Below are 13,884 nucleotides of genomic sequence, written 5' to 3' on the forward strand. Positions count from 1 at the left end.
AAATTAAAAGTCTTCGGAGTTGTAGATTTGATGAGAAATAGCAGAGAAAGTAGGGTAGGAGGATAGCGGAGGAGTAGAGGACACATCTGCGGGTCCAATTTTCTATGGTGACAGCCAGAATGAGGTGAAAAATCCTCCAGGAGGCGAGAGATGCTGGAGGGTAATAAAGAATAGATACTTCTTCCCTCTGCACTTCGCTACACAGAGGAATCTGACCTCAGTCACTCCTGCTCCTCAGTTTGTCCTTCCTTTGTACCCTCTTGTTCTGTTTCTGTCTTTTCTTACTTCTCATTACTTCCCCCTGCCACCACGTGTCTTGTAACAGCCTGCCTCACTTCTCCCCATCTATCCCCTTGAATGGCAACTCTTCAATATATAAGTGGGCAGAGAAATCATTTTTAACCATCAAGTCGGGCTCAGGTTTCTTTCTCTCCCTCGCTCTGTCTCTGTTGTCAGCGAGTGGTTTAATATTTCTCTGTTTACATTTACCATGTCTGCAATTAGAGCTCTGCTTCAATACAAATTATACACTGCTGCTGTAGAATTAAGAAAAAAAAAACAGCTACGGTGGTGAAGCGTCTCTCGGCTTTGACACTGCATATGTAAAAAGCGACGTCAGCCAAGAATAGGTTTCCTGTGACCTTGTCTGAAATGTGCATGCTTGTGTGACCCACCATGTCCACGATGGCGCTGTTTATGTGACAGTAATGAGGTATGCCACTGCACTGCCCAGTAGAAAATGTAGCAACAGGAATGTCAAGAAAGAGAAACAGGAGCAGAAGTAAAAACAGACACTGCACATTTGTCAAGCTGCTGCTGTCTTGCCTCTCTCATCCCTTCCACTTTCCAAAGAAAGAGACAGAATGGGAAGCACGGTGGGACAATAAGACAGAGAAGCAACATACCGTTTCCCCCCAGCTCTGTTATTTTTGCAGCATAATGTGAAGCGATACCCTCTCTGGGACTTATTCAGGGTGGGGCAGAATTTACTTAGATGGTGAGTAACAGTAACAGCCTGCACAGATTCAAGTTGATTCTTTAGGTATCCAAACCTGAGCTGATGACTGACAAACACTGAATATTTTGGGGTGATGCAATTACCAAATCACTGAGCAAGTCCTTATGAAAGAGGATATGTTTTTCTTTCTTTAAAAAAAAAAAGATCAAGAACTGATCTCAAATATTTGGCAGTAAGAGCTAATTAGTCTGCTAATTTTTTTTTATTACCGCACATTTATGATGGGTTTTTTTCATTCACTTTACACATTTTTCTGTCATAAATCCTCCACTGTGTGTGAAGCATTTGAACTACGGCCATTAGTAATATAAGATTAACTTATGGATAACTCATGGTTGGTGACCACAAGTCAAAACAATTCTATAGAAAGACTTATCTCTATCAACAGATATGTCAATATGGATATTTTCGAAACAAAGGACAAGATTTTCATTACTGGAAGCTTTGTGGTTAGCTCATCTGGCCAAAGGACCAATGAGCTCATGCCATGCTGATTCATTTGTTGTCCATCTACAATTTACAAGAATCACTATTCCTGCTATAGTGTTGGCCATAATTTAAACACATTTACATACAATGGTAACCTTGTGGGTCTTCACCCAATATGTGCTCAAGGACAAGCTCACATTTGTCATTTTCAATTGATTTTAATTCTCATTAGTTTGTGAAATAAAGCCAATCTTATCTCTTTCTGGACTTCACACATTTACAGTAAACTCTGAAGTGTGGGGGATTGAGAGCTGGATGAGCAACTATGCCAATTGTTCTGATTTTAATTTCTAAACCACTTGTCATCTAAGTTCTACTGAAAAGTCATGTTCAAACAGGGACCCTGTGTGGAGATTAAAGGCATGGTAGAATTAGCCAAAAAGGGGGGAAAACTGCAGCTATTGTCTGGTGATGATTTGACTTTTTATTTATCTTTTTTAAATTTGTCTGCAGTTTGCAAACAACTTATGACCCGTGGATAGAACAGGAAGTCAAAGCCTGGATATCAAAATTGGCAAACTAGCAAAAGAGGTCCCAGGTTGCAAAGAAGCTAACATGATAACCAATGAAAAAAATGTAGAGAAAGCCCAAAGGTTTCCTTTCAACAATAGCAATAGCTAGCATATTTATAGCATGTCTACTATTTACCTGAGTACAGTTAAAGTCAAAGAAATAGCTAACAGTAATCTAATGGGACGTTCTTGCAGAACTTTCTCAACCGCTTCTGCCATATAGGCTAATTTTGTGCCATACATAACATGTTTGTAAAGTACATAACATGCCCCCCCCCCCCCCAGCATGTACCTTGAATTATTACATTGACATTCTTCTCATAGAAGCATTAAGGATTTCTATACCAGAGCCAGAAATCTGAGCCCTTGTAGCTACACATTAAAAAAGTTAATGAGACATTCTATCGACCGACAGGAACAACGTCTGCAGAACAGATGCTGCAATCTCTACAGTGAAAACACACATTTGAGATGAATTAAGGTGAACATAAATATGTTTTCTTTCCATTACTTAAATCTGCTTTTAAACACTCTCTCCCAGTTACCAAGGAAACCACATTAGGCAAATCAATGAAGGTAATGTCGCTAGAGAGGGAGGGTATACCTCAACTCTCTCATCTCCCCCAAACAATTTGCCTTGCTGTGTGTGTGTGTGTGTGTGTGTGTGTGTGTGTGTGTGTGTGTGTGTGTGTGTGTGTGTGTGTGTGTGTGTGTGTGTGTGTGTGTGTGTGTGTGTATCTGTCTCTGTTTGTCTCTCTCCCTCTCATTTTCTATGCCATCTCCCTCTCATCCTCTCCTCCTCTCTTTATCTGCCGCCTCTCTCTCACTCACTCCCTCTTCCCCCCTCACAACACTTGCTTCCTGACAACCACTGCCAAAGGACTAGCAGGCGCAGCGCATCCCTAGATTCCATCACTCGGCAGGCAGGGGGGCCTGGAAGAAGAGAAAGAGAAGGGAGGGGGAAAAAGCCCCCTAAGAACTTTAGTTCAACAGTTGGGACACTCTGGACTTCTGTGTGACAGCCTGTAGCTTAAGTGGTTATGGCCTTCACCGGGGAATAAGAGGGGTGGACTGAGGAAAGGTTCTGGGGGACAGAAGAGAAACGCCCGTCAAGCCAAGCTATCAGCCGCTTATCGTTATAGTTGACCTCACTTTGTAAAATCCCTCTGAAGTTAGAACACTTTGGACTTCATCAAAGTGACGAAAAGTGAGGAAGACGGTGGAAGACAACTCTGCTGAGCTTAAAGTTGGACAAACTGCTCAGGCTGAGGACAGCTGGACAGGTTTACACGTCCTGACTTGGACATATGGGCGGCCTCTCAAGATGTTGAATCTGGACGGGTTAGAGGTGATTGCGGTGCTGCTGGTCATGGGTCTCTTCATCAAAGTCTTAGAGCAGTTTGGGATGTTCGAACCTGTCGGTGGGGAAGGTAATGCTTGTTTGTTTCTTTCAGAGTTTGTCTATTAAAAATAATTATATAAACATAAACAAATTGAGTTCTCTGATATAAAACGATACTTGTTTGTACAAGTGAGCGCATGAACAGTTTTATCTGCACCACGCATTTCTTCTGGTTCTGAATGAGCTGCAATCCTTTCCAAGGGTTTGGGTTACCAGTGCAACAGTGGGCCATGCAACACACTCTCTCATTTCCCAACACACACACACACACACACACACACACACACACACACACACACACACACACACACACACACACACACACACTCAGAGTAACTTTAGCCGCGTGTGTGTGTGGCCTCTCTGCCCCAGGGGTGTGTGCTTTTACCTTTTAATCGATATCACTATGGAAAGAGTGGGTCTGAGTGCAGTGTAGAGGCACTTGTCTCACTGAGGGAATGTCAGCCTTACTGTTTGTACTCTCATTAGCTTAAAACCTAAATGTATAGTTGGATAAAGAAGGGAGATATGGAACATTTTCTTTGAACATTTTCAAGTCAGTGTTCTTTCTTGTTGGGTTTATTTGAGAAAGACAAACCTGAATCAGATCCGTCTTTCACTAAACAAATTTTGGTGCTTTTCTGATCGCTGAATCATTTGTACCAAAGCAGTACTAAAGGTGTTTAACAGTTTAACAAAATGTAATATTTACTGAGAGATACATTTACAACACAAAATACAAAAGCACCTGCCTATTATTGAAGAAAAAAGGTCAAATCTTCTCTGGCTCACCTCCAGGAGCTGTCACCACACACCAAGGCCCCGTTTGGCCTGTCTTATCAGGGTGACCTGTGTTTTGTCCCCCCCCCACCTCCAGTTCCAATCTACTTTACGTTGTTCGCACTTCCTTATCTTTCATCTGTTGGTGACAAGAGGACAGATGGGATTCGCATCCCTATTATCTGGTTTTTGTTTGTTTGTTTGTTTGCTTGTTTTTTCCTCTGCACATTGCCCACAGCGCTCTGTTCAGTTCAAGTAACTTTAGCACTCTAACAAGATTTTCTTCTCAGCATTAGTACCAAAGAACCTCTACTCCACTTTTGAGTGCTTTAAATATTAAAACCTTCACAGATTAAAAGTTCTGGTGTATTATTCTGGATGCTACACTGTAGGGAGACACTCTTCATCCCTGATGCACCAGCTGGACTGCACCCAGTAGTCAAGGTGTGCCAACAGCTCTGTCATCTCAATAAAGTTCCTCTTGGAAACCTCTCATCTACACACAGCACTCTACATACCAAGCATGCACACAGACAGACACACACAGAAAGACACGGTGGAGATCCCATTTATTCTTCCATTATACTTAGGACATCAGTCTTCTGCATATTTTGACCATGGTTTATGGAAAGTAGCTGCCTTAATAAATATGTGTGTGCGTGTGTGCCAACTCCCTTGTGAGTACTTTAGCTAATGAATTTTTTTAATGGAGGAACTTAGTCCAGATGGCAGAATGAATGCATCACTCAGACTATCTGCAGAATCACTGAAGAGTTTAGGTCCAAACCATATATGAGCATGTGATATACCAGCTTCAGTCTCAGAGTATGCGTGCTATGTTCATGCCAAATGCAACTTCCAGTACAGTTAGATTATGGTACCAGCATGCACTGTGTCCACTGATCAAGTATCCATTCCATTTAAACTCATTAGTACCTGTCTCCCTCAGGATTACCCCCTTGCTAAGCTACCAGTGGGGATTGAGGATATTGAGCGAAATATTGGAGAAAAATGAGATTATGAAATGAGGTAAAATTTATTTCTCCATTTTCCAAAACTGATATTTTATAAGAAAGAAGAAAAGAAATAAAATATTCATTGTGGTTCAAATTCTTTTTCTGCTCCCTCTTGCCAGACTCATTTTGCTGTACCCATACTGAGTCATCTTCTGGTGAGACAGAGCGAGACCAGTAAAATAAGGAGACTGTGTGACTCTCATTACTTTAATGAGCTGTGCTACTGACCCATCGGTGATTAAACGCGTATACACAAACTAAACGCGCATACTTTTGTGGAGAAAAGGAGAGGAAACTCTTTTGTTATCGAGGATGCATGCAGCATGCGTGAAGTGCACTCTGGTCGGGAAGTTTACAAGGTTCTGATAGATTTAAAGCTAATGGCTAATGGCTGGAGTGTGTTCTTTGGAAGTTTATGAGGTGGAAATTGAAGGGATGTGCTGGTCTGTGCTGGATGGCAGCATGCCTGAGAAGAGTTTTTATCAACACTGCAGTTTCCCCCACCTTCACCTTTTTCTTTGAGTAGAATGTGTTGACTTTAACTTATTCAAGAAACAAAAGAAATCTCTGTGCAAGTATTCACCTGTGATAAACATAAGTTTATTTACTCTGCCTATTTCTATCGCCGATTTGCTTCTCTGAGAATATCAGTGACTAATATCCTACAAGTAAGCTAGGGCCTGCTGTTTGTGCTGTAATATACTCACTCGCTTCATGAATGAAAGGTGTGGCATCTTGCCACATGCACCACAGCCTCTTTTAGCCTTTGATTTTCAAATAAATTCGCCTGGCACCGGGTTGGGTGAGTTAGCGGGTGTCAGGGACATATTGAAGTGCTGCTTCATCACTTCTGCAAGGTCTTTGATACTTTAATGTCTCATATCAATTTATACCAGATTTAACAGTGGGATGTGAACCATATGTCAAACCAACCTGGAGATTGTCATTTTTACTTTTAGTTTCACTTTGGTTCAGTGAATATGTGATGATCTTTGAGGTGAGGTGCGCACAATTGAGTAAGAATGTGAGGACTGTTTTGTTCAGAGTCCTGTGGTCGATCCAAGGGGAAATATCACAGCAGAGCTTCAATTTGGACAGAAGACTTAGAGTAGACTTTACATTTTGCAGTTCCTCTGTTAGCTGCGTCGCTTAAAATCTTTTAAAACTCATCATCATCCAGGTATTCACCTACTCTGTGCAACTGACCATAACTGTTACAAAGCATAGCCTGAATAAAACATTCAGTGTTTTACATGTAAAGAAATAATTTGTAAGGGAATATTAATTTCCTCACAACCATGGCTGCATCTTTATAGAGGGCAGTATCCAAGGCTGATCCACAGCTTATATTATCATTATTATTATTATTATTATTATCAGTATTATTATTATTATTATTATTATTATTATTATTATTATTATTATTACTATTATTTCCATCCATCCATTTTCTTTTGCTTATCCTATTCAGGGTTGTAAGAGGTGGGGTACAACCTGAAATAACAATAATAATAATAATAATAATAATAACAATAATAATTATAGTACTAGTAGTACTAGTAGTATCTTTAGTAGTAGCAGTATTAGAAGTAATAGTGTTAGCAGTATGGTTGCACTATTATTGTTATTATTGTTAATAGTTGAGCAATCAGGTGGAATGTTACTATATGGAAATAATGTAGCAGGTTTTTACCAATTAACTATCAAAATAATATCAAGCAATAACCAAATAATATCTTGTATCAGCAATACTTATAACTCAGTAATATTACACCTAAATCTATGTAACTGGGTTACATAGAAAATAATGTGGAATGTAAAATAATATTGTGGAAACAAATTTAGTAAGAGTACAGTAATATATCCTGGTATCACTATTGCAAACTGCTACCCAAAAAATTGTTACATCTGTGCATTAACATTTTATAACCTGACTTTAAAGCAGTTGTGACCTCATTAAAATGAGGTTACATATAATAGTACTGGATATTTTATTGCTGGAATTAATCCCACCTTCTGTCTCCAGCATTCTTTCATTGAAGATAACCATGTAAATATTATGATTAGTACTGTGGATTATCACCTGAAAATATGTTTGGGAGTTTATAAGAAATACCATGTAAATTCCGTGTAAAAACATAATAAAGCAAACTTTGAGTAATGTTATAGTTATATAGAAATACATGATAAAGTATTTGTAATAACAAGCAACCAGGGCTGCAAAATGCAAAACTATACGTTTTTCCTAAATTTCATAAAAATATTTCTACAGCTGAAAACCTCAGACCAGACAAACATATCTATATTTATTAAATATGAATGGCACTTCACTGTCACCACCAGATAGATAGATAGAAATGTAAATTGCTCTGCTCTCATCAAAAGACCTACAACTGGAAAAAACAAAAAGCTTTTATACTTTAATATCCTGACCACATGAAGGTTTATATGCCTTTGTACTAATGTACTAATAAAAAATTTTAAGCAGGATATTATATTGTTACCAGTAAGTTACTATGCACTTACTAATTCGTCTTGTTTAATAGGATTTGATTTCCATATTATGTCACCCAGTTTCCTGCTTCTTATTGCTCAATTACATACATTTCAGTGCAATATTACCATTACTAACAGGTAAATCATATAAATAAGACATAAAAGATTTTTAAAAAATTGTGTAAATACTGTATTTTCTAGTACACTTTTCTCAAAAGAAGATGGATGTGATGACAATAAAACATATACATTTACTAAATGTATAATTATAAACTATATAATAATGGATAATCTATTTAATAATCTATAGGTTTCTAATACTCTGAATGGCCAGAGTATGTGCATATTTTTCTCTGGTAAACACTATATCTTAGGTCCATTCTACAACAACATCCTCTTCCTGTCTACAGTGAGGCTAGGCAAATCATTTTTTTTCATGCTTAAGAGGATATTTGGCCATTTGGCTAGGATCCTTGGTTGTGTGTGTCTATTTGATGGAAAGGAAGTATGATGACAACATGAAGGAGATGGATAAGTGCAGGTAAAAAGCTTAGCGGTCAGCAGAAGACCTATTTATGTCTAAGCACAGGCACGTATGCATGCGCGCACACACACACACACGCACACACACACACACACACGCACACACACGCACACGCACGCACACACACGCACACGCACACACACACACACACACACACACACACACACACACACACACACACACACACACACACACACACACACACACACACACACACACACACACACACACACACACACACACACACACACGCTGGCTGCATTCTCTATTAGCTTACCTATCAACAGAGGGGCAATTACAATGAGGGCAGATGGGTGTGTGTGTTTGTGTGTGTGTTTGCAGTCCATTCAGTCCATTAAGAGTAAGTTGTGTTGCTTCACACCCAGCATAAGGGTCTGTGGACCATCCCTATATTATATCAGACCAAGAGCACATTTAAAAATGTTATCTGAAAGTCATATATTTTGCAGCAGTGAATTGTTGAAGGACTTTTCATTGGGCTCTTTTGGAGAAATTTAAAACAATAGCAGTTAAGACACTTTATCAGTGGTTTGGACAAGGATAATCTCGATTGTGGCAAACTTTATAAACTGCAAAAAACGTGCAGTGTGGATCAAGGAGCCTGTCCTTGTTGACCTTGTCTGAGCCTCTTTCTGTCTCTGCCCTTCTGATGGCTAGCCAGGAAGAAGATGAGAGCCTGGGACACGGGAGGATCAGACAGGGGATATTTAATACGCAACTCTCTCTGTTCCTCTGCATCCTTCCCTCACTCCATCTCTCTTTTTTTCTTCATTTTTTCTTTCTCCTCTCTGCTTTTGTCACTGTCTGTCTTCATTCTCTGGCTCCCCATCCCCTGATTTCATTATGGCGGTCGTGTGTGTGTGTGTGTGTGTGTGTGTGTGTAAGTGTGTGTGTGTGTAAATGAGAGACTGTATTTGTATGGCAGGTGCTCTGTGGATAAAAGAACAGAAGTTGTTGACGTTCCGTTGGTCTTCCTCTGACACACGTCTGGAGAAAGATGATAACATTGAGAACAAACTAATGAATACACACACACACACACACACACACATACGTGTTTTCGTGAAATATCAGGACCTATGACAAAAATGTGACAAATGGGAACGTGCCTTTCTGAAGGTCCTAGAGGCATGGGAATCACACAAAGTTTGACCCATGCTTCCAGGAACACGCCCATCTGTTGAGATTTTGGCTAGGGTGAAATTTTGGTCAAACCTGAATTTAATGCTACTTGTGAGGACACTGTCAGGTTTATGTGACTTATGAGTACCATAAGGTCACACACTGATATTTCATGTTTAGGTGAATTGTGAAGCCCATGGAAACACATAATTTTCAAGTATATATGACTTATAAGGACCAGGTAAGGGTAGGTTCTGTATTTTTAAGCTTGGCTCCTTTTGAGATTACAATATAATAGGCATGGATGCACAATAGTAATGCTCACCAGTCGGGTAACTTCTGACAGAAATATCAGACATTTATGTGTTAATAAAACAGTAAATATGAGCTGTGTAGAGACTTAAAAAAAGACATAGGTCAAATGTGGTCAGTCTACTTTTTAAGTCTTAATATTGTAATGCATTAATTCATTTTGTAGTGAATGTTCATGTCAATAAAAACGTGGAACATTATCTGCCTTTCTTATCATTTAATTGAAAAAGCACCCAGCATAAACCACAGATTTATGAGTAAGAACAATGCAATACAGAAAACTACAATATTGACATAACTGTGGAAGCAACAAAGTATCTCTCTTGGTTGTTTCTTTTTTTCCTTGCATCTTTCTTTTAATGCAATGATCCTGTTGTGGATGTAGTACTTTATGGCAACCCAGTCTCTGCCTTTACGAGCTGCCGGCTCTGCTTGGAAGCAGCAGTCACATTCCTTTTACCTGGTACTTTGCAGCAACCTTTACTTCATCATTTGTCCACTTGCTTCTCACCTTCCCAGCTGTCATAAATGGAAACAAAAGAAAATATCTTAATGTGAATGCAAGAAAAGATAGAAAATATTCTAGTTTATAGTTTATAATGTGAATACAAAATGTTCTTAAACCTTGCTTTCTACTGGAGCACTTTAAAGGAGCAATGTAACACAAACTAGAGTTGTTGGTTCTACCAATTGAGAAAGGCTACAAAAACACATTCATGTCCTTCACAGCTTAAAACAATATGAGGACAATGTAACACAAAAACACAAAAATATCAAATTTAGTAGGAATAAATATCAAGCTGATGCTTTAAAGGAAAGTTAGAACTAACAAATGGTACGCCAATTTCTTTCTCCTAAGATCTTCACAAAGAAGTAAAGCTAATGTTGATTTTGGGAAACTTTGACTCAAACTGATTGTTTTAATACAATCAAAGTGCATTTAATTTATGCACTAGGCCCAACTGACACATAAACTTGATTACTAAATACAAAAAACATGATGTGTAACCTGTTGGAAGAATGAAGTGGGTATGTCACTCACCAATTGGTCTGTATGAGGCTGAGACAGGACCTCAGCACTTGGTGTCTGCAACAAAAGACAACAATATAACGTCAGAAACATTCTCTAGTATAAATCCCGACTAGATGATCAACTACAGATCATATTTGTAGCAGTGAACATTATTCACAGAAGGATCCGACTTCCTTATACAAGATTCTATAGAAACTTAACACTGTACAGTTCTGCTACCAACAATATGAGGACAGTGTAACACACACTAGAGTTGTTGGTCCAACCACATGAGGAAGGCAACTGAAACACACTCATGTCCTTCACAGCTTAAAACAATATGAGGACATTGTAACACACACTACAATCACTGGTCCTACCATATGAGGACTTCTTCTTAAACACACTCATGTCCTTCACAGCTTAAAACAATATGAGGACAGTGTAACACACACACTACAATCACTGGTCCTACCACATGAGGACTTCTACTTAAACACACTCATGTCCTTCACAGCTTAAAACAATATGAGGACATGACGACTGAACACATGTAGAGTTCATGTTCCTGACTTCTAACTTCTCCTGCTGTTGTCAATAAAAGCTCTAAACCCAACACTGATGTAAAGCCATCTATTTCCCCAGAAATTAAATCATGTAAACTGATCAGCGGGAGGTTAAATGGACAAAAACATGTGTAAAGGACAAAAATATCAAATGTAGTCAGAATAAAGATCAAGCTGATGCTTTAAGGGTAAGTTTGGACTAACAAATGGTATAGACCAGGGTGCCCAATCCCAGTCCTCGAGAGCTACTGCCCTGCAGCTTTTAGATGCGTCCTTGTTGAGCACACCTGAATCAAATGAATGGCTCGTTATCAGGCCTTTGCCAGACTTGATGGCATGCCGAATTGGTAATCCAACTATTTGATTCAGCTGTGTTGGAGTAGGGATGCATCTAAAAGCTGCAGGACAGTAGCTCTCGAGGACTGGGATTGGGCACCCCTGGTATAGACAATTACTTTCTCCTAATGCTAATGTTGATTTTGGTTAACTTTGACTGAAACTGATTGTTTTAATACAATTAAAGTACATTTCATTTATGCACTAGGCCCATCTGACACATATACTTGATACCAAATACAAAAATATGATGTGTAACCTGTTGGAAGAATGAAGTGGGTAAGTCACTCACCGATTGGTCTGTATGAGGCTGAGACAGGACCTCAGCACTTGGTGTCTGCAACAAAAGACAACAATATAACGTCAGAAACATTCTCTAGTATAAATCCCGACTAGATGATCAACTACAGATCATATTTGTAGCAGTGAACATTATTACAGAAGGATCCGACTTCCTTATACCAGATTCTAAAGAAACTTAACACTGTACAGTTCTGCTACCAACAATATGAGGACAGTGTAACACACACTAGAGTTGTTGGTCCAACCACATGAAGAAGGCAACTGAAACACACTCATGTCCTTCACAGCTTAAAACAATATGAGGACAGTGTAACACACACTACAATCACTGGTCCTACCATATGAGGACTTCTACTTAAACACACTCATGTCCTTCACAGCTTAAAACAATATGAGGACATTGTAACACACACTACAATCACTGGTCCTACCATATGAGGACTTCTTCTTAAACACACTCATGTCCTTCACAGCTTAAAACAATATGAGGACATGACGACTGAACACATGTAGAGTTCATGTTCCTGACTTCTAACTTCTCCTGCTGTTGTCAATAAAAGCTCTAAACCCAACACTGATGTAAAGCCATCTATTTCCCCAGAAATTAAATCATGTAAACTGATCGGCGGGAGGTTAAATGGACAAAAACGTGTAAAAGGACAAAAATATCAAATGTAGTCAGAATAAAGATCAAGCTGATGCTTTAGGGAAAGTTTGGACTAACAAATGGTATAGACAATTGCTTTCTCCTAATACTAATGTTGATTTTGGGAAACTTTTCCTCAAACTGATTGTATTAAAACAATCAAAGTGCATTTCATTTATGCACTAGGCCCAACTGGCACATATACTTGATACCAAATACAAAAACATGATGTGTAACCTGTTGGAAGAATGAAGTGGGTATGTCACTCACCGATTGGTCTGTATGAGGCTGAGACAGGACCTCAGCACTTGGTGTCTGCAACAAAAGACAACAATATAACGTCAGAAACATTCTCTAGGATAAATCCCGACTAGATAATTAACTACAGATCATATTTGTAGCAGTGAACATTATTACAGAAGGATCTGACTTCCTTATACCAGATTCTAAAGAAACTTAACACTGTACAGTTCTGCTACCAACAATATGAGGACAGTGTAACACACACACTACAATCACTGGTCCTACCATATGAGGACTTCTACTTAAACACACTCATGTCCTTCACAGCTTAAAACAATATGAGGACATGACGACTGAACACATGTAGAGTTCATGTTCCTGACTTCTAACTTCTCCTGCTGTTGTCAATAAAAGCTCTAAACCCAACACTGATGTAAAGCCATCTATTTCCCCAGAAATTAAATCATGTAAACTGATCAGCGGGAGGTTAAATGGACAAAAACGTGTAAAAGGACAAAAATATCAAATGTAGTCAGAATAAAGATCAAGCTGATGCTTAAAGGAAAGTTTGGACTAACAAATGGTATAGACAATTACTTTCTCCTAATGCTAATGTTGATTTTGGTTAACTTTGACTGAAACTGATTGTTTTAATACAATTAAAGTGCATTTCATTTATGCACTAGGCCCATCTGACACATATACTTGATACCAAATACAAAAATATGATGTGTAACCTGTTGGAAGAATGAAGTGGGTAAGTCACTCACCGATTGGTCTGTATGAGGCTGAGACAGGACCTCAGCACTTGGTGTCTGCAACAAAAGACAACAATATAACGTCAGAAACATTCTCTAGTATAAATCCCAACTAGATGATCAACTACAGATCATATTTGTAGCAGTGAACATTATTACAGAAGGATCCGACTTCCTTATACCAGATTCTAAAGAAACTTAACACTGTACAGTTCTGCTACCAACAATATGAGGACAGTGTAACACACACTAGAGTTGTTGGTCCAACCACATGAAGAAGGCAACTGAAACACACTCATGTCCTTCAC

General features: G+C 38.9%; 1 protein-coding gene across 1 annotated transcript in view; it reads left to right on the forward strand.

Moving 5' to 3' along the window:
* Positions 1-3,356: 3,356 nt before the first annotated feature.
* The window catches only part of LOC116319614 (Kv channel-interacting protein 2), a 41,321-nt gene continuing 30,793 nt past the window's right edge, over positions 3,357-13,884 (forward strand). Inside the window, exon 1 of the mRNA XM_039621820.1 lies at positions 3,357-3,449. Coding sequence (XP_039477754.1) covers positions 3,389-3,449 — 61 coding nt within the window. The 5' untranslated portion in view covers positions 3,357-3,388. The remainder of the gene's footprint in view (positions 3,450-13,884) is intronic.

This window comes from Oreochromis aureus, linkage group 13 (genome assembly GCF_013358895.1).
Source record: "Oreochromis aureus strain Israel breed Guangdong linkage group 13, ZZ_aureus, whole genome shotgun sequence".
NCBI classification, from domain to species: Eukaryota; Metazoa; Chordata; class Actinopteri; order Cichliformes; family Cichlidae; genus Oreochromis; species Oreochromis aureus.